Source organism: Prinia subflava, chromosome 6 (genome assembly GCF_021018805.1).
Source record: "Prinia subflava isolate CZ2003 ecotype Zambia chromosome 6, Cam_Psub_1.2, whole genome shotgun sequence".
NCBI lineage: Eukaryota > Metazoa > Chordata > Aves > Passeriformes > Cisticolidae > Prinia > Prinia subflava.
In genome coordinates this window covers 20237826-20262874 of record NC_086252.1, presented here as the reverse complement: position 1 = coordinate 20262874, position 25049 = coordinate 20237826, and the positions used below count along the sequence as shown (strand labels likewise).

The following is a 25049-nucleotide window of genomic DNA, read 5'->3' as shown; positions in this document are numbered from 1 at the left end:
ACCAGCCTGAGAGATGGGATGTGAGCCTTGCTCTTAGGAGACCAAATAATTGAATTCTTACAGACTACAGCTCAAGAAGCACATCAATGCACTCAGAGGACGTTTAAGATGCTAAACTGTATCCAAGAGATACCACTGCCAGGCAAATGGCAGATATGCCAAAAATAATTCTCAGGGAGATATATCTCATGCATCTCAGTGACTAGTAAACTTATAGTCAAAGTCCTCATGAAGGACAGTACACACAGACTGTTGGATCCCCAAGAACTATTACAATTGCTTGCAGGAAAAAATGAAATTAACAGGAATATCAGTTTCTACTATTTGCAAGCTGTTTAAGATGCATGGATGAATCAAATGGAAGCATTAAGAGAACATTAGAAAGCTTCCTTATATATTTGATGGGACACAGAGAAATATTGAATAATTTCTGAGTCGAGTATCATTAATCAAGAATCCTGAAATCTGAAACTGGGTAACTTGTGGCTACCCAAAAGGAATAGTTTGGTATCAGTTGCCCTTGATTCACCTTTTCTTCTATTTATCCACTACCACCACCATTACCTGCTATTTGTACAGAGCCATCCTCACCCAGAAGAATGTTGCCGGCCTTCAAATCTCTAGAACGTACAAACAGGTGTTAGCATAAAAGTACATACTGCATATTTTATGCAAACAAATAAATATTGCATACTGAATAGTTTCACAAGATAGCATATTCAAATTTAAACCAGAAAAAGGAAGCTGATGTGCAAAATGTAACTGAATAATTTTAAAACAGAGTGCAGATCTCAGACTCTAACAAATTTTCACGGATGAAATGACCAGAATTCAGCTCTAGCACAAATAAGCAGAATTCAGATAGATTTTAAGAAGATAGATATTTAGGTTCAAAGTCTGGTTTACCACCTTTTCTAAATATAGTCTCACAAACTGGAAGTTTTTGGAGCTGTAAACCAGGAATTAATGCTTTTTCACATCCAGCTGCACCGCTAATGAAAAAGAAAAGTTGGAAAAAAATTTTCCTCTTCGATCTCTTCAGAGAAGAGACACATCTTCAAAAGAGGTAAATGTACTGTACATTTCTATCCAATTAAGCTATTAAAGCTAAGGAATAGCAGACATATTTTGCTATAGGGTACAGTGGTAAAAAGTTACTTGGTATTGAATATGTTCAAAATTTAGTATGTGCTTAAGAGTTAACAATATTCATTTAACACACTATTCACATGTAATGTTCAGAAGAAAACTTTGTGGTTGTTTTGGTTTGGTTTCTTTTTTTCTTTTTTTTCCCTAATAGAAACATGCATCCCATTCTTAATGCACAGTTTAAGACTGTCATACAGAATCTATCACAACAATTACAATTTGAGAAAATTACACTTTCCAAGTTTTATTGAATTTATATTACTACTGAAAGATAACATAAGCTGTTTTCTCACACACACACATATATATACACACATATAAACATATTAAAAAGAACGCATTGAAACAACAGAACAAGATCCCTGAATGATTTTGAAAACATCTCCCTCTAACAAATGCCACCTGACACAGTACTCCCTGAACCCTGCCACAGCATTCATCTATAATGCATAGGGGAAATTGAAGGAAGTCTTTCAACTTCAACAGGACTTCTGCACAGTTTAAAAAAGGAGAAATCTCAGATGTATCATACAGATCTCTCTTTTTATCTTAAAGCACTTTAAGGATAGACAAGGGGAATTCACAATTCCAACCACAAAGAGTCCTGTTATCCTTAAAAGTTCATGAATGTGCCCTTCACAACAATATCAGCTTAACAGAATACTGTGAATTAAAGTCTGAGGCAGATCTTTGGCATTCCAGACCAGAATTCAAGATAACTATTCTTTATTTCTCTGTTTATCTCAATTTTCTCTCTGCAAAATGGCTCCTGATTGACATCAGCAACAGTTCATTTATATGATGAGACATAAGACGTACACATAAAGAACAATTACTGTGCCCCATCAGTACCACTCCATTCTCAGATTCCTGTCTGCAGAAAACCTGGTTTCTGGGAAAAAGATTCCTTTATTATAGGCTAAAGCTTGAAACAGATCCTACTGCAGACACCTTTCTTAAAAGAAAAATTCACCTCAATAAAATTAACAGGAAGGTCAGAACACACTTTCAACAATCCAAGAGTGGGAACAACCTCTGGATTTCTACAGCAGATATGTGTATATCACCTGAGAGGATCTGCACAATTTACATGGGGGAGGTCAGTGCAGAGAGAATATACAGAACACAGCAATCATTAGATGTATATACACTAAGATGCAGCTCCACAGTACCAATTCCAGCTTCACATGTGGTCTTAAAAGAAGGTCTGTAGAGTTGTAACAGATATTTACAGATTACTAGGAAAAAAATTATTTCACATTTTTACAGGAGTCCCAGCACCCAAGTTTACAGGTGAACTGTGCAACACAATAACCAAGTCACAAAATATATAACATAAACTAGAATCAGATTCGGTATCTGGAGCACTAGTAGGCACAGGACTATGGAACATGGTTCTGGCATGCTTATCACAGCATAAATCTATCCAAACTTGAAAAAAGAGACAGGATAAAGACCCAGACAAATACTAAATATTAGTGACAAACTACCACCAAGATTACAGCATCTGCCCGAGCACTCTCACTTGGTAATTACTGATCACATTTATGGAAGTGAAAGAGGCAATACAACTTTCTTAGCCACTGCAGCTGACCACAATCAACAAGCTACAGTCAATTTTGAAAATGCTTTCCACTATGTATATGCTCCTACCTGTGAATTTGCCCATTCCTGTGTAGATAGTCTAAGCCCTCCAAAACTTCTTTAAGAATTGTTGCTATTATGGGTTCTTCAAGCACACCATTTTTGTGCTCTCCTCTGTTGACAATATACTTTATTATATCAAGCATTGAACCTGTATTACAGATCCAGGAGAGGAAAAAAGCATATACAAAGCATTATTATATCAGATTCTTTAGAAAGCTGTACTTCTTCATTCTTTCTGTGCTACTGCAATTTAAATCTTTGCATTTATCTGTAAATTCTTCATGTAATTAGCACTTAGAATAAAGCACATCACTAACCCATCCAAACAAGATACAGAGCTCCACTTTTTGTCAAAAATGCCATAACACTTGATGATCCATTAGAAAGATCTGCTAACAGTTTGCAAAGCAACCACAAATTAAAAATTCAGGAGTACTCCATATTTAAATAGATATGTACTGCAAAGGTCTTGGTTTATTATCCAGTTTAGATTATGGTTCATGTATTCATGATGTAAATATGCAGCTGCAAGATTGGAAGGAGACAAATACAAACAAATGATAACATTCCCAGTGACACATAGTTTGACATTTAACTTCAATTATTATACACTTCAAGGCATTTAATGGAAACATTTTTATCCAAGCACTACTTGACAACTCACAGTAAATTCTGTCATGAATCACTGGTTTCTCTCATGCTCTATATTTGCTTTTGCTTGAACTGATCAATTCAACCAAATGCAACACAAGTGTTATGAGCATTTCCCATCCTTGTTTTCCAGATCTTGGTGAAGTAGCTTGTTCCCATCAAGACTAATCTTGAACTACATCATGTAACAACCAGGACCTTCACATCTTATTCTGGGGCCTCTCTTTTCTAAACTACAAGCACATTAAGTTCAGCCCCTTTTTCCAGAACTAAGTAAGAATTTTATAGTAGTAACTATCATCATACAAAAATGCAATGAGTGTTTGGTTAGCCTAAGCAATAAAAAGGATGCAGTATGTGTAATACTTGGCCTAGCATGGATCTTGCTTGAATAAGGAATGAGTAATGCTTATTATGAAATCAGAAATAGATGCATTTTTATAAAAATACAGAAGATCCTAGAGAAACTCCATAAAAGATCACACTGACAGAATTGACTTAATTCTAATCAGTTTTCCCTACATAGCCTTAATAGAGAACTTGGATAAATTGGTTCAGAATGAAAATTAAATTCTGTTTATGTAACTACTGTACTTCAGTAATTCTTAGCGTGTCCCATGAATACAGATAGACAAACTTTGTAAGCTTGCACATTAACATGCCTGCATCTCGGGGTTCATCCTATGTCGTGTCTATTCCCTTCTCATTAGTTAGTTTGGATCAATGAATTCAAAAATGGTACATTAGGAAAAAAATCCTACAATTGCCTTGCAGCTAAACAAGTAAAACCAGTAACTTACCCCCACTTAATAGCTTCATAACCAGCCAAAGTTCATCCTTCACCACAAAAGATGTGTAATAGGTCACCACATTAGGGTGATTGCACTGACTCATTGCTTGAATTTCTTTCTGTAAGAAATACAAAGCCCAACACAACAGAGCCAGCTATCAGTTTTGCTAATATAAAGTTTCATTTCCAGAGTGAAATACTATAACAGAACTAAAGGATGTACAGAGTATGCATCGAGGCATTAAAGCATTTCAATTTACCTAAAGATCTGCATGCAAGAAAAAACATTATTGCTAAGAACATGAGGGAAGTTCGGCCACGCGATACAGGCATAGCTACAACACTTCTCTTCTGAGAACAGCAAAGAAATTACTCAAATTCACACATAAGCAATGAAGAATGAGTAGTCTCCAAGCTGAAGGTGTGGGTACAGGCTGGACAACAAAATGCAAGGAATGGTCAAAATCTACTGTTCAAAAGAGATAAGAAGAGTAGAATGGGAACAAGTAGGAAAGAAGGAAGGAAGCCATCAAACAAAGGACACAGCACCACTGGCTCAGCTACTGTGGGATGGACAGGTAGACACCAGAGCCACAAAATCAAACAGAAATAGAGAAAAAGCAGTATTACAGGCCAAAAGTCATAGGAAACAATTGACTAGAGGAATACACAATCACCAACAGATGCACAACGTGGCACTACCAAGTAACAGCATCTATGACACGCCACAGCTGTACACATTAAGAATGACTGTCTTGTATCTGTTAATTCAAGCAGAGTTCTTTTTCTATTCACTCTTTCACATAATTGTTCTGTAACACCTTTCCAGCCGCTCTCATTCTTCTGCCAATCCTTTACACAGGAGCATGAGGCCTCTTCTGTACCAGAGGGTTTGGCCTCACACCCATTTAAGCTGCCACAACCCTACTTTTCCCTCTCTATCTCCAGCCACAGAGCCCAGATCCATCCCTGGGGCCACAGGACATGGAGGGTGAGCCAGTCCAGAAACCAATCCAGCTAACAAAACTCTTCCTCCTCTCCTCCCTCCCTGAAAAACAACTGCTTTGAGGTGGACTGGGTTACTCTCTGACTCAACAGCACCTGTGCAAGTTAGGCACTACACAGGTCCCACTTAGGTTGATTAAAGATGCCACAAATACCATTTGCAGCTTTAAACTTCATTTTCGCAGTTGTTGGAAAGAGGTGTTTTTTTATTGCAATGCACTCAAAAGCACAGCTGGTTTCTAATAAGAAGTTAATTATATGTATTAAAGACTAGGATTTGATCTTGTGAGGCTTGTAGGTGACTATTAAATGAATCCAGAGATTCTTACTTTTTTTTTCTCCTCTATATATATATATATATATTTTTTTTTAATCACATTTCAGCTTGTTCTGTTGTCCAAAGTCCTCCTCCTTAGACACTTCTGAACCCTGAACCACAGAAGGAAGAATGCCTGGATAATGAATCAATGAACCTGAATAATAAGAGCAATTTACAAGATAGCTCCCTGTCATCCCCCAGAAGACAGTAGGTGGAAGACAGAAGACACATGTGGAAAACATTTCCCTCTCCCAGAAGACATGTCATCTTAAACACAAGTCAAATTACTGCCTCAGGTTCTTAATACAGCTACCCATTCCAAACCTTAACTGTAACTCTCCTGCTCCTGGTTACTATTTCATTTCTTACACTGTTTTATTATTTTCCTGTGCTGGTAATGTAACAGTGACTCAAAAAGTCCAGCTTAAACCACAGGGCAAAAATGCACCTCATTTATTTTTCTCAGACATTAATAATGCAGAAATGTAACTAATTGACGGAGATAAGCTTCACTATCTTTAACTGAAAAGTGCTTTGAATATTTTACCTCCCTGCATCAACTCACGGGCAACAATTGAGCTACCACAGTAACCATTGCCAAAGGCACCTTGTGTCTCAGCTTTCATGACTTTTTTTTCAAAGAGTCTTTGCAAGACAAAAATAAACAAACAGAAAATGCCTCATGAGAGATAAGGGATGAAATTTTAGTCAGGAAAAAATTAATTTCAGACCTGCAGCTCCAGAAACTCCTATCACTAACAGAATAGTAAGCCTCCACAGACTTCATCTGTTTGGCCATGACCCACGATATGCACAGGTGAGAGAGAAAAGCATTCACTTAAAATACACTCCCAGGGAAACAGCTTGCAGCAAAATGTCCAGGAGAACACACTGGAGCCTTCTTCACATCTGTGTCACCTTAGATATTCAACAGCAGCAAAGAAGTAACAGCAATTTAAATCTCTCCCTCTCCTCTCCCTGCCTCGCACTAGCACAGGCATTTGTGTGCCGCACCAGGTAACATGCCCAGGTTAAAAGCTAACCTCTTTCAGCCAGGTTATTCCTGATCCAGTTTCACGGAGCAGCTGCATAAAAATGTCTTTCAGCCTAAGGACAGGTGAGTGACCCAGTTAATGAGCAACTGCGAGCCAGCATCTCCTGGTGCTCAGGGCAGCGCCGGGCCGGGCGGGAGCCGGCGGCCACCGGGCACGGCCCCTCACGGGCTCCCGCGGGATCCTGCCCCGGGGCAAGCCCGGCACCCACGCAACCAGCCTGGCAAATCTGCTCCACCAAACTACCGTTCTACAGAACATTCTGTCGTTTGTAGAGGTTTTGCTTTTAAAAAGCTGGAGGTAAAGGAATGGGGACGATACCCGGTCGGGACAGTACTAAGGACAGGACATTTTCCTTGGCTTAGGCGTTAAGTTACACTTCGATTACAATGGTGAGAACACAGGACATTGCAGGAAACAGAGTATCGAATTTCAGGAGTTTGGCAGTTTGTGTAACCTTAGTAATATTTAAACTCCCTCCCACACTGCCCTTCTATATTAATTGACACTGGCCCGAATCCTAAGTCTGCTTACACGGGCACCAGGCTTGATGCATTTCCACTTCCCCGAAGGCCACACAGCTGAGAACTGTGAAGGGTGCCTGTGCACAGCATTCACAGGCACTCCGCACCAGCATGTTAAAAACCAGCGTGTTCAGAGAGGAGACAGCTTTAGAACATCCCTGTGCCAACAAAAACTGTTTCATCAGAAAAATAAGTGATTAAAAACTGATTAGACTCAAAATTTTTAGACTCAAATTCTGCCAAAAATGCAAGAACATTCTAAGTACTATCAACTGAAATGAAAATGTTAGTACAGTTGTAACTACAGTTTTGAAGGTCAATTATGCCTTTTTTTCCAGAAAAAGTCTCTATTTCTTAAACAAAATTATGAAGTTTCTCTAACAGAACTGAGCCATAAGCATACTGAACCTCACAAAAAAAGTTAATTATGTATGTGTACGCATGCACATATGTGTATGCGCTTCTTTAACTCTCCTAACCAGGAGCCAGGAAAACCAGAATTCATGTTCAGATCAAAACAGATCAATGAATAAAATAAACAAAAAAATCTGAGCACAGAAACGCAGAAATTGACTTACGTTATAAAATAAAAAAGATGGTATGGACAGTTGTCTTTGTACCAAAAGAAAGCAATATAGGACCAAAAATTCAAGACCTACTGCCTCATTTGACAGACAGTGGAGACATGTCAACAGTAAAGACACTCAAGCATTTGGCAAGGTAACTTTTTACAAGCTCGTAACTAACTGCAACGAGCAGTTGCAGTTTCTCCAGACCACAAGAATTTCTCTTGCAGATTTCTGACAGTTTTGTCTGGTTTTGCTTGTTATATTTTAATTCTTCATTCCCAGTATCAGTTCAAATTCTAATAAAAAAGATCCAATTCTGACCATTTAATCGCACAATTATTAGTATTTATCTTTTTATAGAAATGTTCTTTGGGGACTGTAGCTGTTAATACATCATGCACAGCATCTCACCTTGGGCTTAAAGACAGTTCAGAATTTATCTTTTGAGTTTTCAGTTGACAGAATTCTCACTACCTCAGAAGTAACTTCCACTACCACAATCCTCGTAAAAAGCACAACAATGTCGCATACAAGCTGTCACATAAACTGAAGGCGAATGCCATCAATCACCAGGGGAAGAGCATTTTGGGTCCTCCACTGTAAAAAAGCCATTTTATCTGAAGAAACTGGATGGACCATACCCTCTGTATCAAATTCAAGATATCTTTTGCACTGGCAATTCCCTGCTGAGGAGATCATTTCCTTCAGAGGCAGGAATTTCTGCATTAGAAAAAGCCCACAGTCTCTAGGCTGTAGTATAACCTGTGGAACAGAAGAGAGTGTTCTCACTTTTAGAATGGTTTTGTGTCCTTCAAATCTTGTATGCTGCCTATATATAAACACACATTAGTCTTACAAGCACCTATCTAGGAGTATTAGAATGCAATAGTTTTTGGGTTTCAATAGTTCTTTGTGACTTTGTCTGGATTGCCATAACCAGTGCAGAGGAAAAACTCTTGCAGTTCCTTTACAAATGGCTTCTTACAAGTCCCTCTCTTCTCTGATCAGTGGCCCAAACAAATAATATTCTTCAAACATTCTTATGGCCTATCCAATAAATGTGTGTTACTGGCTTTAACAAGAGTTTCCTTGTGTAGACAGCAGTGTAGCCATTCCTCCATTTCTCCTTAAAAGCTATCATTATGAAATGAGCCAACATGTTTCGATGCATTAGGCATTTTAAGGAGATCTACTAATTTTTTCTTCATATTTTAATCAGTGTTTAACCAAAGGAAAATGTATCTTTCCTCAGAAATAAAAAAGACAACCAGACAGTAATCTCTTAAAAATTGAGCTTCCAGAAAACAAGAGTTTAGGGTCTTCCCACAGTTATCCCAAATTGATTATCCCAAGATTTAAGTTTGCATATCTTGTTTTTGTGACATGAGAAAATATACATTAAAGAATTATATCTTTAGGGAATGGTGTAAATCTTTCATATTATTTTCAAATCCTTCTCTCACATCCTGCATAAAATTCTACCCTCTTGGACCAAGCAAAAAGCAAAGTCAAAACCGAAGGTAAGTCTCCATGTTACATATTGTCCCCTTATTTACTTACAAGTAACTCATCCATACTGGTTTGGCATTTTTCTAAGTTGATCCTCTTTATTGCTACACGTTCTTGCCTGGGTTTGCAGAGCGCTGCCTGGACAACTGCTGTAGCACCACTGCCTGAAAAAGGGCAGAAAAGGAACAGTCTTAAGATGAGTTAAACCAGAGACCAGCATGAGAAGCCCATACTGACAAAGAACTTCAAATCTCCTGTTTTATCCCGTTTCAGCCTTTTCCCCACATGCATACCTTTCCACTAGCAAGACACCTTTCACACTTCTCAGATAGAGGAGGAAAACCTGAAAGTTTCTTTTCCATATGCCACAAAAAATTCCCAAGCCAATGACTTAAAATGATGTGCTCATTTATCAAGACATAACCACCAACTCAACGCATTTCATAGTTTGGGAACCATTACACTTCTGTCTTTGGATACATTTGTTTTAATCAAGAACATGAGCTGCATGGTTGATACATGGAAGGGTGGGTGCTGTGCTTTATCAAATATTATTTCTTTCTGTTCTTTTAGGTCAGTCCCTGTTTAACCAGGTTTTTTGTTCCCCTATCCAATGAACAGAAAAAAATCAGTAAACTGCACATGCCAAACCTTCTACAGTTCCACCAGTGTTCCTGCTCATTCATCATGACTGGAGAAACACTCTGCAAGGAGCATGATCCTTGTGAAGAGCACAGGAGGCACAAGTATCACACCAACAGTGAGAAGATGAGGGTTACTGAACGGCCCAGCAGAGAAAGTCACTCTTGTTTCCTTGGCATGCAAATCACATACGGTCACACAACTACGCTGAGAACAAAGCCCAAGGGAATTGAACAAATGTGGGGGAAAGGAATAGAATGACTTTCTCTAGTATGCTTTTTTGTGAACCACAGGAATAAAAGTTATTGCTGCTTCTTTTGTCAGGCACCCACCCTCACTTTACCCCATTCTTTTATCAGGCACCCACCATTGCCCCATCCAGTATTGCCTCACTAAATTAAAGAAATGATTACAAGTAATATTCAGAAGGAGTTTTGCTCAAGTTGTACATATTGCTGCCACACCAAATATAGCAATGTGTGCTTCCTCAAATAATTACATTGTGCTCATCCATGCAAAAATCTAAAAGCTCCCAACATGCTTGTACCTGTAATTCTAAATATTTCAATATAAATTATGGATTTCTGGTAAGTCATTTGAGCAACATGTTATATCAGCCTGCTTATAAAGTATGTTCTATTTATTTGGCACATCCTAGATGAATACAAATTGTGAACAAAAAGCCTTTTGTTGTCAAGCTCTACAAACGTGGATTCAGTTACCAGCCGACTTAAGAACAATTGAGAGCTTTTCCCTCTGCACATCTGAAAACAGCACCAACAATACCTCATGACTGAAAGTTATTGCACATGTTTTAATTGCTATTCGCTTAGCTATTTTCATGTATTGTTGGTTCACATGACGTTTTCACTAAATCAGAAAGCTTTTTAACTGTGTATGAATTTTGTGTCAAAATTCTGAGCTCATCTTTAAAAAAAAAAACTCTCAACAGGACTAACTAGTCATGTTTCTGCAGGATGTGGTCACAGACAAATATTGACATGTCCTGTTCTGTCTGCTTACAGAACAAAGCCTTTAAAAAATCCAATAATGTAGGTAATAAAAGAATTAAGAGATTTTAAAAATTAAATAAGACATCCCAAGGAAGAAACCACCAAGTCAGCACAATTCAGCTAAGGTAAGTCTCATCTACATCACTTTAATGAATTTGTGATTCAGTAGAATAAATAAAAAACCACAAATTCTCTTATTACTTTGACAACAAAAATGTACATTGAAACAGAAGAGTATTTTTAGCTATTAAGTATATAGGAAAAAAGACCAAGATTTTCCTTATGTATCTTTTTCATCTATGCCAGTAGTTTTATCTACTTGTAGAAAACAACCAAAATCTGTGTTTTTAAAATAGATTTGTATACAAAGGCCTCAAAAAGGACAAACAGAATAAGCACACAGAGAATTTACTCATCCAGTGCCAGGATAAAACCTTCACTACTTCCTCAAGTTAAGTGACAGCAAGTAACACTTCAAAACATTTTGAAAAAGTTAAACTACAAAAAAAAGTATATTTTTCTGTAGACAGAGATGACTTGCAATGGGATGTTCTTCACCACATTACTAAGATGTGCTGACAATGCAAAAAGCTCTTTAGGTTTAGAATAAAGCAAATATACTCAGTTTCCTCTTTCTCCTGCTTTTCTAGTTCTCTACACAACACACTAGCTTGAGAGTAAACTCAATTGGTGCAGTCTTTATTCTTGGTTGGACCTAGGTACATATAAAACCTGTTTGAAAAAGCAGTTTCACACACTGAAGTAGAGCCAGACACTGAGTCGCTGTATGTCTCCTTCCTCTTAAAGATGTTCTCTCCTTCTCTGGCTCACAAGGTGAACAACCAGGGATAGAGATAAGGAAAACCTGCAGCTTTCACATCTGGTCAGAAGACTCCTTTCATCTCATCTGCTAAGCAAGTAGAAGCATGAAATGTTCCAGAGGAGCAGCTATCAGAGACCAGACTACCCAGATAAGCATTTCAGTTGAGAGGGAACAGACAACAGAAGTAATGCACTATCATACACTGAAACTAAATTGTCACAAGCAACCATTTAGCATAACAAATTAGGACCACAGAGGATGATTGCATAGAATAGATTACAGTCAACCATTCCTTGTCAGAAGGTCGGGCTTCTTCAGATACACTGAGCCTTGTGAGTCTTCCAAAACCCTCAAAGCAGAGAATACTAACTACACCATAACCAAAACATAGACTGGCTTAACACCCAGTCTCTGTTTAGGAAACTGATACAGTATAATGAAAGCTCAGTTTGCATAAACCATGAAGCCTTTACATCCAGTTGTCTCCTGCAGAACAAAACAAAAGGATTACCCATGGCCAGACTCAAAAAAACACCAGCTTTGTAAGAACAATGGGGTTTTTCCACTACTGGAAATGTCATTCTGCTACAGACAAGTTCTCTGCCAATTTCAAAAGTTAGCAGTGAAATAATGCAATTTCAGACCATATCAAGATGCCTACTACTCCCATTTCACAACAGGTCAGAGTTTCATCTTGTCCTGGTATTTTTGCTGCCATTCTCTCCAGTGTAAGCATGCCCTTACAGCCAACCTGTCCCTTCATGCCACGGACCATGCACTCCCTGCCTTCCCGTCCTCGATGCAACAGAGCCCTTAGAATTGCTTTTAACTATCTGGGTTCACACAATAGAAACCTTCTCAAGAGCTACTACATATGGCCACACTTCACCTCTTCTGAAAAGATGCAACCTAAAAGCAATTCTCTGCATTCCGCTTTGCACATACTTCACAGAGAGCATATAAAAACTACACAAATAGTCACCTGGGATTTAAGCTTACCTGAACAAGTTCCTTTTCAAGTTGTTCTAAATCTGACATAAAGGTATTTTTTTCCTCTCTCCTTTTTTAAAAAACATTAATTTAACCCTTGCAGAACTGACCAAAGACAAGAAGGATATTTGAACAACTGTGATCAACAAATGACATTAACATTTTAGTTTTAACTACTCTCCACTAGTCAACTCTCAAAAAGACAGACAATGAGGTGAGATGGTTGGACAGTATCACTGGCATGTTGCACATGCCCACATCCTTCATACAAGGATGTGACACTTCACTTATTCCATTATTGATAAAAGTCTGATACTTTCCACTAGTCATGGCACAATAACTGTATTTGAAAGAGATCACAAACTTTTCAATTTTCTTCTTCTCCTTAAAAACAAAAGTTGGTAACCTCATTAGCCCATAATGATTCATCAAGTCTCTCTTTTAGTGGCTCAGTGTAAGTCTCTACAGTATTTCAGCACAAAACCTTTTAAAGATTTCTGCAGTTTAGGTCAGTCTAACAAAAGAGACCTTCCCCAATATTACAATGGTTCTAATTTCTGAAGAGGAGGATGAAACCTGTTGATAATGGTAAGTTTTCTTGTTGACTAGGTATCTGAAGGGTTAGAGAACAATTAGAGTTAGTTGCAATTGGAGCACACTAAATATCTTATCTCAGAATCTATAAAGTATCACATACCAACCCATACAGCCTGCATTTTATACACTTCTTCTGCTGCCCCAACATAGAGAAACCTCCTATTAAATGTAGCTGATCAGTGGACACAAATTTTAAACCAGTCTCCAATCCAAAATTAAATTGTAACTATCTGTCAAAAACCAGTCGTAAACATAATAAAATCTATGAAAACAGATGAAGCAGCAATGGAAATATTTCTATTTCATCTCCCACGACATCCTTGCTCTGAAGAAGAGTCCCCTGGGTAATTCTTAAATGTAACTCCTATACAGTCTTTTACACGGAGCAGAATGCATTTGTGCACAAAAACCGTGCACAAATCTAGATTAGATTTCTACTTATAAATACATGTGGAAGTTTTCTTATGTAAGATACAAAGCACCTGTACTTATATACAAGCTTGGAGAGCTATGTTGTTTGTGCTGTAGGTTGCATGCAATGTTGTGTAGCTTATTTCCAGCACTACTAAATGTGTTATGAACCAGTCAGCCCTTCAAAATATTCCATGGCAGCACTGGGCCAAACTAGGCTCTTCAGTTTCAAAAGAATTAATTCTGTTGGTGGTAAAGTAATACTTTTGGTTAACAAACAGAGAACAAAGAATATTTAATTCCTTTTGGTTTCTAGATTTTACCCCACAATACTCTCAACAACTTTCAGTATTACTTTCTTTCATATTACTTCCACTGATTAAAATAAGCTATAAATCAGCTAAGTAAAGCTCACTTACACCTCCATACTGAACTCTAAATCTTTCTGAGCTTACCTTCTTGACAGAAAATGTGCCATTATTTCCCTTTACCTCTTCACATGACAAATACTTGAGCTCTTAAGAGCCTCACGACAATCATGTAAATATAATTTACTAACAATTCCTGCCAACTTTGTGTTCTGAATTCATGCTGGGATCAAATCTCTCTCCTTATAGCTCACTTGGATATTACTAGGATATTACTTTGCTTATCCTAGCAATTATGACATAATTCACTTAAATACTCAAAGTGTTACATGAAATCAATGCCCACACACAGAATTGCTACTTTTGCATTTTCAACATTCAACAATTAATCGCTTTAACTCCTCAATGAATTTGTTTTGCAGTTGGAAATCTAAAAACATCACTATTAGGGCTACAGAACCACTGGGTTACTCAATTGTTGTATTTACTTTTTTGTGGGAAAATAACTTACACAAAATCTAAGGTCCAGCTTATACCATGCTACTTTTTAAAAGCCCATTGCATAAACAATCCAGAAAAACCTCTCCAAATATGCTATACAGATATTTCTGTGATTGCAGTGAAGTCACAAATAGCCTAAATGCTGATGTCAAAATGATTATGCACTATAGAAAAGTTCTATGTAAGCATTAAGACAACCTGTGCTAGGGCTGAGATAAAGCAAGCTTCAGTATTAACCAGGTATCATGTTCTCCACACAGAAGGAAAAAGGCAGGGGGATTCACAACCAGCAATAAACCCCCACATGCATGAAAAACAGCCACAGGAGGGCATGACCTAGCTTTCCAAGCTATTCTCTTTATTTTCTCACTAAAACAGTAAAAGAACTGGCTAAAACAGATGTTTTGTCTAGCTAAATGATAGAATATATTTTGAGGTTCTCAGATTCTCTGGAGAAAATAAATCTTATTCTCTGGTGCAGAGTTTGCATTTCATGCACTGCAAAATTATTCTGCTTACACATGCTAAAAAAGAAGAGTATGGAGGGAACAATCAACACACAGAAACAACTTAATAAATTCAGCTGAACCTAAACCAAACAAGTAAATTAGCTAAAAAAAATTTAGTTCTGACCCCAAAAAACATTGAATCTCTCATAAAACATGCTACTTAAAACATACAATACATTATATGGGCATTAAAAGTTAAATACAATATCCCTGCACCCGTTTGCAGAATTTATGCTTTCCTCAGAAATTCCATGGCTTTGATCTGCTTGAGGTTTCTTAGAACCACGTTATACACCTAGTCTGCTTACACTGCCTTTACTCTCGTGTTTCCAAAGCTGTGATTATGAAGTAACATAAGTATAGCATTTTAAGAGCTTAATGAACTAAAGGGTATGAAACTGAACTGAGCAGTGAAAAGTCAAGTTCTATACCTGGAATGATCTCTCCCCTCAATCACATTATTTTCCATATGAGCTGCCATATTATGAAGAAAAGAGTGAAACTTGTTTCGTGTAAGGACAAAATAAACTATGCTCTGTATCAATATTAATTTTACTACAATTTGCAGAAGTTGCAGAGCAGGAATTGGGAGTTCAATAACACCAACAAACAACACATATCACATCAGACAGCAAAGAGGGTGTTTAGCTGTGTTTACCTAATGAATACCTAAAACACCTTCACTTTCATATCAGCATATACAGGTAACTTGCGAATTCACTAAACTTTGGGACTAGAAAATACACATGCCATTGAACAATGAGTAACATTACATGTAACAGTTCATTATTTGAAGAGATTTGAAGGAATACTTTTCTCTGGACATAATGAAAAATAACTAGCTGTTGAACTAGCTCAAAGGACAGAGGAAGGGAAGAAGAGCTCTGAGGCTCCAGTTGTAGATAAACCGGAGAAACTGAGGAAAACTTTTTTTACAAAAATGTTGTTTTGTAATCAGACCTACTCTGGCTTCCTTCAAAATGAAAAAGAACCCGATTTCACTCACACTTTAATTTTTTTAGGGAAGAAGAAACCAAAAGCAGCAGCCAGAGACCTCACAGTGGGCTCTCTGGCCCACGCTGCCGCTGCTCCTGCGGCATGCGCACTGTGCTGGGGCTGCCATGGGATAAGGACAAATGTGGATGTACAGTGCTCCACATGAATGTGTCCAACAAATCCATATTCATCCCGCATTTTCCCAACAAAAAGCATGAAAAAGAGCAGAGGATACAACTTGATTAAGAATTTATGTGTTTTATCTGCCATGTTATTTTATGCATTCATCCCCACATGAAAAGAAACATGGATTCTGATCATTTCATTCTCCCTGTTGTTTCAACATCAATATAGGAACCATTATTCACTATGCATACAACTATTAAAATCTGGAAAGCAAAATCCATGCTGAAAATGTCTCTGTATAACTATGGGAGAACTTAGTATCTGGTATTCACTGTGGAACCAAAAGTTATCTTACCAGGGTACCATCAGAACTCCCTTATAAAAATAGGGCAAATTGAAAATTTGCTATACAGAGTCAGATCTCCTGCCTAGAAAAAAGCTGTTAAAAAGAATTACTATTCATTTCTGAAGTAGCAGTATAAACAAATTCTGGTGTTGATTTAGTCAGCATATTTTATTGTTTCTCATTTAGTTTGAAAGTAAACACTTGGAACAATTCTAATACCATGAATGCAGTATTTTCTAAGTATTCCGGATGTTACCACATAGTGCATCATTCTCTTCCGAGAATGAAAAACAGCAATCTACCAAAACAAAGGCATTATTGCTACTGTAGTGTCATAAAGATCTCTAATGGATACAGCAGTGTTGAGCTACAAACCATCTTTAGCTAGTTCACTCCAACAAAATGTGCCTCCTAGAATCTGAGTCTACTGTGACCACACACTACAAGCAGAAAACTTACTTATTTCTCATATATTGCTTCTCATGAAACAACAGAAGAGTTGGAGCAATATAAATACTATCATATCATTAAATTTTCATTAGGTGATTCTAATCTAACTCTAATGAAGTTCCTATTATTAGTCTGAAGTGGCTTAGAGTCTGGAAGCACAAAACACTAGGAGGAATAAATTATAAGCTTCAATTCAGCCCCCATAATAAAACATCTTCAAAGCAAAAAAGTGAGAAGGAAAAAGCAACTTTATAATTAAATGGTTATGCTTCTGAATCCAAGTATATGTTGCTTCTCGGAAGTCTAAAGCAATAGCTCAAGCTCATATTACTCCTAAAAGACCGAAACCATGATTAACAAACACACAGTATTTTTCTGGTCAGTTAAATTAACTATTTTTGTACCACTATCCTGAAGCAGGAGTACTTGGCACACAGACATTCAACATGGATCTTGGCCTTCAAGATCTTTAAGTACACGATTCTTCTGAAAGCATTATCAGAAACACGGGAAAGCTTCAAATTTTCAGTCTGCTTCTAATTCTAATTTCTCTAAGGGCAGAAGCACAGCTCAAAAGGTATGTAACATAATCATTACATCAGCCTATAGAATATTCTCAAGTTTCATCTATATTTAACTTGCAATCAAAATACCTCAGAGGCATTTAGATTGTCCACAGGAACAATTAGGAAAATAAAATGATTCAGAAATTGTTATTTGCAAAGACAAAGGATTAATGGAGACAGCTCATTTATCATACTGAAGTTTCACTGCACTACTGAGTAATGTCATATACCTAGTCAAACATCATGGGCAAAGGACTGAAAATATTAACTCCACTAATGCCACAAACTTACTACTTCAGCTAACAAGTGGAGAATACTGTTCAAACTTTTCACTGAGCTTCTCTTACAAGCAGACAGCAGGACTGTCATGAACAGCAACCCTGGAAAAATGTACCTGGGACTTGTTCAGAGGAACTCTTTAAAACCCACCGTCTTTATCAGCATTCCCAGCATCTCACCACTGCCATATAAAATTTCTACAGAACAGTCACTAGTCAACTGAAGACTGCATAAATGCCAGGAAGCATGCACATTTCTCCATGAAGATTAAGCTGCTTCCTCTTTACTACCATTCCCCAATTATCTATCTTCTGAATTCTCAAAGTAACTCTGACTTGACAGCAGTTTCAGGAAAAATTAGATTCTTCCACCACTGTTAGGTACGTGATTGTTAGCTTGTTTGTCCCAGTATACTCCCCTTGTTTTTTCTCATTAATACATTTTCTGCCTCAGGGTAAGGCTGGGTTTTTTACCCCCATCTTTTCAGTCTAGCACTCCTACCAAAGCATGGTCTCCAGCCAGATGCACTGTGCAGGAGGCAGCACCACCAGCACAGAACCCTAGGGTCAGCAAGGGAGGACAGCAGCCAGAGCCCACCAAAGAATGCAAGAGACAAGCATTCAACACACTTGTTTCATTTACAGAGGTGATCCCACAACTACACAGGATCTAGAACAGTGCATATAAAGACTGATAGATATATATGTGTATATAAAGAGAGACAAAAAGTAATGTTTTAGAGAGAATTCTTTCCTAGAGACTTTTATACCATACCAGTCTCACCTCATTCTACCACTGCTGCACGATAATGTTCTTACACTCACAAGCTTCAACCATGCAACCCTTGTGCACATCCAAAGACCTTCAAACTTAGCAAGAAACAGTGAAATCTAGTAGAGCTGTCAGGATTTCATCCCACTGGAAAGGCTGTGCTGTAAAAGGCAGAAATAAGGAAAATTCCACTCATTCAATACAGCTCATTCTGTATTTACATAGGGTAAGAAGCGTCAACATATATTAAGTATGATTTTTTGGGGCTGGGGGGAAACTCACTTTTAATTTTGAGCACCAGAAAATGTCCTAGTGACACATTTGTTTTCCAAGTGCTGCAAGCATAGTGTTCCTCTGCAAACCCTGCTCAGCAGCACCCCAGTGACTTCAGCAAACCCAAGACGTTAACAGGAGTAGCTAACTTAACCTGTTTAGGGCCCATTCTTCAAACACCAAGAATTACTGTTATTACTGCTAGAAGAAAAAGCCTCTATCAACTGCTGCCTTACAGTTCCAAATTATTTTGGAAGGTCAAATGGGGGAAGAGAAAGAGAGAACCAAGGCAGTGCACACAAAAATTAAATATGACCTAGACAAGTAGCCACTATACGAGCCACCCACATCTCCTCTGCATGGAGAGCTAGCTGTTTTTTCCCCTCAAGCCAATCAGAACAGACGTGGTTTTGTTTCCAGTTAACAAAGACAAGCTCCATTTGACAAACAGATTCTGGAAAAAAAAACAACTGGTCTAGGACCTAAGGGAAAGTGATTCTTCCCTGAAAGAAAAAAAGTAAAGCAGTTCTTAAGTTGTTACAGAACAACATTTGACCCAATCTAAAACAGCTCTGCCAGGTCTTTACCTGGCCCCTGCCATCAAAGCACAATGCTGCTTACAAGCAGCAGTTCTACTCTGAGGATGCAAAGCCTTGCTGTTTTAGCACCTAGCAAAAGACAAAATCATGCAATCCCCTCAAATTTCTATATGCTCACCAGCAGAGTGGCTCCTCCTCTAACACTCAAGCAACTCCTGTGGAGCCAGGACTTCCCAGGCTCCAGAGGTATTGGGCCTTCAATGTAAGAACTTGGATGGAAGGGAAAGAGAAAGCACAGGGAGAAAAGAACCAGCCAACAGGGAAGCAGGCAGATCAGAAAAGCAGGAAAGCAGATTTTCTATAGACTATCACTACACAGCACCAGCCTGATGTGTTGATATATGTTCCTTTATCCTTCCAATTAACAAGGTAACTTTAAAACAAGGTTAATATCCTGGTTACTTGCAATCAGGAGAAACCCAAAGGAAGTTTTTTGGTTTTGTTTTTTTTTTTACAATTTACAATTAATCTTTTAATCTTTTTCCTGAAAGGTCTGAATTCCAATCGCATGAGTTAATTTTGTTTTAAAATTCACTAGATTATATAACAAAGTTTGAACATTGAATCAACTAAAGTTTAACCTCTTTGAACCAATGAAAACTACAGCTATGTACAGCCATATCTCCAATCTGGGTATTTCTAATGCATTTCCATCTAAAAAGGAAAAGAAAAGGGAAAAAAAAAAAAAAAAAAAAAAAAAAAAAAAAAAAAAAAAAAAAAAAAAAAGCCAAGACAGAGGTCCCTTCCCCAACACTACCATTTGGAGACAAAGCAAATAATTAACAACTTCAAGCTCTGCACAGCCTCATTAGCAGCACAGCACTGTGAATGTTCCACAAGGTGTTTCTAAATTGCACCATGACCACCTTTACCCTGGCAACTGAATTAAAAGCCACTCCTTATTAAAATACTAAATGGGGATTTCATATTTCCACAGTTTCTACAGATGGTTATTAGCAGACAGAAAATCTCAACCAATTATTTCCCAAAACGTAAAATTTAGTTAACAAAATTAAACTCTTCCTGTCAATCTGCAGTTATATTAAGTTACAATTAATATTATAGAGGCTGTATTTAATATGTGCATGTAGAGTATGCTTAGGCTGCTGTAGTAACTTTTAAGACTTAATGGTAAGGAATAGAATTTACTTTGGAGCAGAATTAAGGCAGGCACATTTCTCCTTTGACAAAAAAGTTTTGGTACACAGACCTTAGGTAGCATTAAGTATTACTTATCAAATTATGTAGCTTCTCATGCAAGAATTATGGAGGTTTTGCAAGAGAAAATGTGAAAATTTGCCATAGCTTTAGTTGCTAGTGTGGTATTTCATTAAGCACAGTGTGATTTAGTTTACAGCACTATTGCAAAGAAAGACCTTCAAATGTTAAAAAAATCCTGATTCAGCACAGGGATAAGAAATTCTGGAAAATGTGAATGCGCCATGAGCATCTGATTAACAGAAGAACAACACAGAACTGTAATTTTACCTCTAACTATAGAGAGGCTTTTCAAAACAGCATACAGCACTATCAACGTGAACATGGGTTCCTGAGGATCACAGAGATCGCTCTGACAGTCAAGGATCTCTGATAACAACAAATATAGGAGAGTCTATTCCCTGTCAGACAAAAAGGGCCATTAGCAATACATACAGCAGGGGAGGAAAAAAAAAGTAAATAACATACCCTGCAAACACCACTAAAGAATCCACAGCCATTAATCACGAGCAGTTCACAGACTGCTTACAGTAAGAACCATAAAATCAGCAGAACAGTCTCACATGGTAACTTGTTCTACTCAAAATCCCAACACATTTGACTTAGCAATACTGCACCTTGTGAGGCAACAAACCACAAGATATTTTGAGCTCAAAGTTAGAAAAAAAACTAGACAAACACACAAGTTCAACTAAGGCAACTTTTTAATGATTTGCAGCCAATATAGATAATCTGTCTCACAAAAGTAACCCTTTATTTCAATCTAATTCTATCTGTTTCCCAGCCAAAATAATTTTCCAAGTCAGTTGCAGCAGGAGGGAAAATATAATTTTAAAATGGAAACTAGTACCCAACCTAATCACAGGATAATCCACTGCTTCTTTGTAGCAGAATCCATCAATGCAGGATAACAATAAGTTACATCTGACAGAAGAGCATCAACTCCAAAATAGTTTAATAGTTTTCCAAAATAAAATCGAATTTTGATTGTACCTAAGGAAAAACAAACAAACAAACACAAAAAAACCAACCAAACAAACAAAAAAAACCCAAACACCACCACCCAAAATAAAACAAAAAAACCCCAAGATTTAATGCTGCTTTGTCTCATCCAGATGATGTAGGGCTCATTACAATTTGAAAGGTAGAAAGCTGATTTTAAAAAACTGAAAACTGAATAAAGTGTTAATGTTGATTACCATTTAAATGCTTGTTCTGTGAAGATTTATATTGCTTCTGAGGAAAAAATCTCATATATGTACATGACAAATGCAAATAAATATTTCAGTTATTTTATTCTGAATACTTGGTTATAAACCCAAACGGGGCAAGAACACCTCTCACAGTATTGCTTTTATTAGCTGTTTTTTTTAATCTAAATCATATTACTCTCGCAAAAAAAAAAAAATCCCTTCCACACATATTAAAATCCACTGACCATTTTAATGCATTCAAATCTTAGAAAGAGATCTCTCAAGTCTTCACTAAATTAAATCTGGGTCTACCTTAATAGCAATTACAGGTCTTATCTCTGTAACTACTGCCAGAAGGTTGGTTGGATCCTCCTTTCCTAACAATTAAGAATCCCCTTCTAAGGCCTAAGTGCTTTTACATATGGACAGCCTGTATGAATCCAAATTAATGTAAAAATTACATTACATACATACTCTTTACACTATACATTTACAGAGAGCCATCAGAATGTTTTTCTCCCACTCCAGAAAATACAAGCATGTAGGCATTAATCGGAAGAGCCTCTTCCTTACATCAAAGCCATCAATCACAAAGCCATGCAGCAAGTCAAACAGGGAATCTGATCCAGCAGAAAACTGACCCGGCAGAAGAACTAGTTCGCTGTCAGATCAATGCGATCCTTTCAGCAGCTGCCTGTTAGAGCAGATTAAATGTATCATGAAACTGCACACAAAGAGTTCACAGAGAACTGGCCAGCCACCTAAAAAATAAAGCAGACTTGGAATAACATCTCATAAAGCTAGTATTTTCTCCTCAGCAGACACTTGAATCTCTCAGCCATCATGAAGGATACAACAGACAGAAAATGGGAAAAAAAAGCTTTTTCATTGGAAATCCATATCATGTGGCCTTGGTTTTCAACATAGCATGTGGCTCAACACAGATGATCAATAAGAAAAGTTCATGTTCTCACAGAGAAGAAGAATAGAACTTCTCCAACTGCTAAATCCAAAGGATGGAGATGGCCCACAAGACTAACAATTAACTTAATTTCATAATCCCCACCAAAACTTTTAAACTTTTCTAAAACAGCCATTCCTGCATCTCTGCTTTAGTTACCAAAGAGGCTGAAGTCTATTCTGTCGGGAGGCATCGTGATAAACCATTACGGTGTGTCTTTCCTCCTGCAAAGCCCACAGTGGTGCTTCACCGCATTGTTATTTTTCTCATTTAACTGGGAAAGGGCTGTTGGAACTGAACTGAACTGACACTGCCCAGCTCCTCAGGGAGAAGTACTTTCCAGAGGTGATCAGAAGCTCTGTTTCAGCAAGTGGTAACCACTCCTGTTCACAGTGCAATTAACCCTGGCATAGCGCATGCAAAGGGCTGCTGCTGAACCAAGTTCAGACTGTGTCATTCTCTCCTCCCTCAGCTATAAAAAAGATTCTTTAAGAGTCCCTGACTATATTCATTAAGACCAACAACATTCATCCTACAGCTTCAGAACTCTGCAGCATGTGGTCAAACCCATGGAATTTACAGAGGCCTTGGTTTGGTTGGGTTTTTTTCAGAAAGTGGGGTGGGGTGTGTTCAGTTAGGGGTTTTTTTACTATTTTTAATAGTATCCAGACTAAATTTAATCTCATAGTGAGTTTCCTGTAAATTAAGAGAACAAATAAAGGTGTTAATGAAAAAAGACATCTTTGACTAAGCACAAGGTTTTTTAGTCAAGTGGTACAAAAAATATCTCAGCAACTTTCAAAGAAAGTCATGGAAGAAACCTAAGTTTAGTGAAATTACAGCAGGCAAGTTCAGTGTGTCAAGAATCTGATTCAATATACCCTGACCTCAATTTACTCCCTAGGCATTCAGTTAAATAACATCAATATTTAGGAGCACACACAGGTAACTAGCAAAAAAGTTTCTCTACAGATCAGTATCTCTGCTAGTCCAATTTAACATCCACTTGTTCAAAGGATGTATATAAACATATATTAGCAGTTAGGATTACAGTTTATCAAAAGATACAAGCTTTTAAGTGGAAAGAATAAAGTGGAAAGGAGTTTCTAAAGGAAATTCTCACACAGGCATTCTACAGGTACTGTAACAGAAAATAACTATTATTTGAGTAACTCATATGACTCATGTTACACCCTAGACAAGGATTAAACCAACAACTCTGAGGCCTTTTTCCCCTTAGAAGGGGGATCTACTCCTCAGCATAAAGGTGTAAAGATACACTTTTATGCTCGTCGAATCACTTTCGCTTGGCTAACTTTGATCCATTCCCCAGGCTGAGGAAGACCAAGTCCTCTGTCCAATAAACCCATACTTTTGGGAGGCCTCCACAGGCACCACCTGCTCCACACTGAACCAAGTCAGCCACCTCCAGGGACCTGAACACCTGAACCCTCATCCCTCCTGAGTCCCTTTTCACAGCCTGGAAGTACAAACAGAAACACAAAGCCTGGGTCAACAAAAAAGCCATCCCGTTTTAAGGAAGAAGTACTTTTCTCAACTATTTTATTTCTGCCTGTGGAAAATAAAAAAGCATAATGACAAAGCTGAGTACACATAGCTTCCAGCTCGACAACATGCAGTTCTGGTTGCCATCAGCCTGACAACTGAAGAAAATCAACAGCATCAGCAGGTAAGTCACCCGGACTTTTCTCACCTAACTGGCCTTATTTGTAAGAAACAGCAGAGCTGGTCTTTGCCATCTCCAGTATTTGCTAGACGTTTAAAATGTTACATAGAAATAAAAGCAAGTTTTCCCAAAGTCGATCATTAGCAACAAGCAGCATCTAGGCCAAGAGATGAAAAACTTTCCATCGCACCTACTAGCAACAACAGTTAGCATTTCACAAAGTAAAATTCAAAATAACCTTATCCAAATAAAGGGAATGGAGACGGGACACATCTGATCTGCATTAGTTGGACACGTGAACAAAGTGCTGAAGCACACAACCAAGAGAGTCCCCGTCCCACAGGGACACGGAGGGGGCCAGCGGAGGGGTTCAGCTTCACATGGCAAAGCGAGTCAAACGCAGGTCGGCTGGGGCGAGAACGACGCTGTAATGCCCCACTGGCCTTACGTGCCACCGACGGGCACAGGGCCGAGGGGCATGGGGAGATGCAAACAGGATGAAACAGTGAGGGAGA

General features: G+C 37.9%; 1 protein-coding gene across 2 annotated transcripts in view; it reads right to left on the bottom strand.

The window, feature by feature from the left end:
* The window catches only part of STK39 (serine/threonine kinase 39), an 82229-nt gene that overhangs the window by 56233 nt on the left and 947 nt on the right, over nucleotides 1-25049 (bottom strand). The window contains exons 1-5 of one of the 2 annotated variants that reach the window (XM_063400567.1): nucleotides 9267-9379; nucleotides 8348-8468; nucleotides 4248-4356; nucleotides 2803-2944; nucleotides 565-620 (exon numbers count right to left, since the gene is read on the bottom strand). In XM_063400567.1, coding sequence (XP_063256637.1) covers nucleotides 565-620; nucleotides 2803-2944; nucleotides 4248-4341 — 292 coding nt within the window. In that variant the 5' untranslated portion in view covers nucleotides 4342-4356; nucleotides 8348-8468; nucleotides 9267-9379. Of the gene's footprint in view, nucleotides 1-564; nucleotides 621-2802; nucleotides 2945-4247; nucleotides 4357-8347; nucleotides 8469-9266; nucleotides 9380-25049 lie in introns of those variants that run through there. The other variant, XM_063400568.1, reaches the window with a different exon arrangement.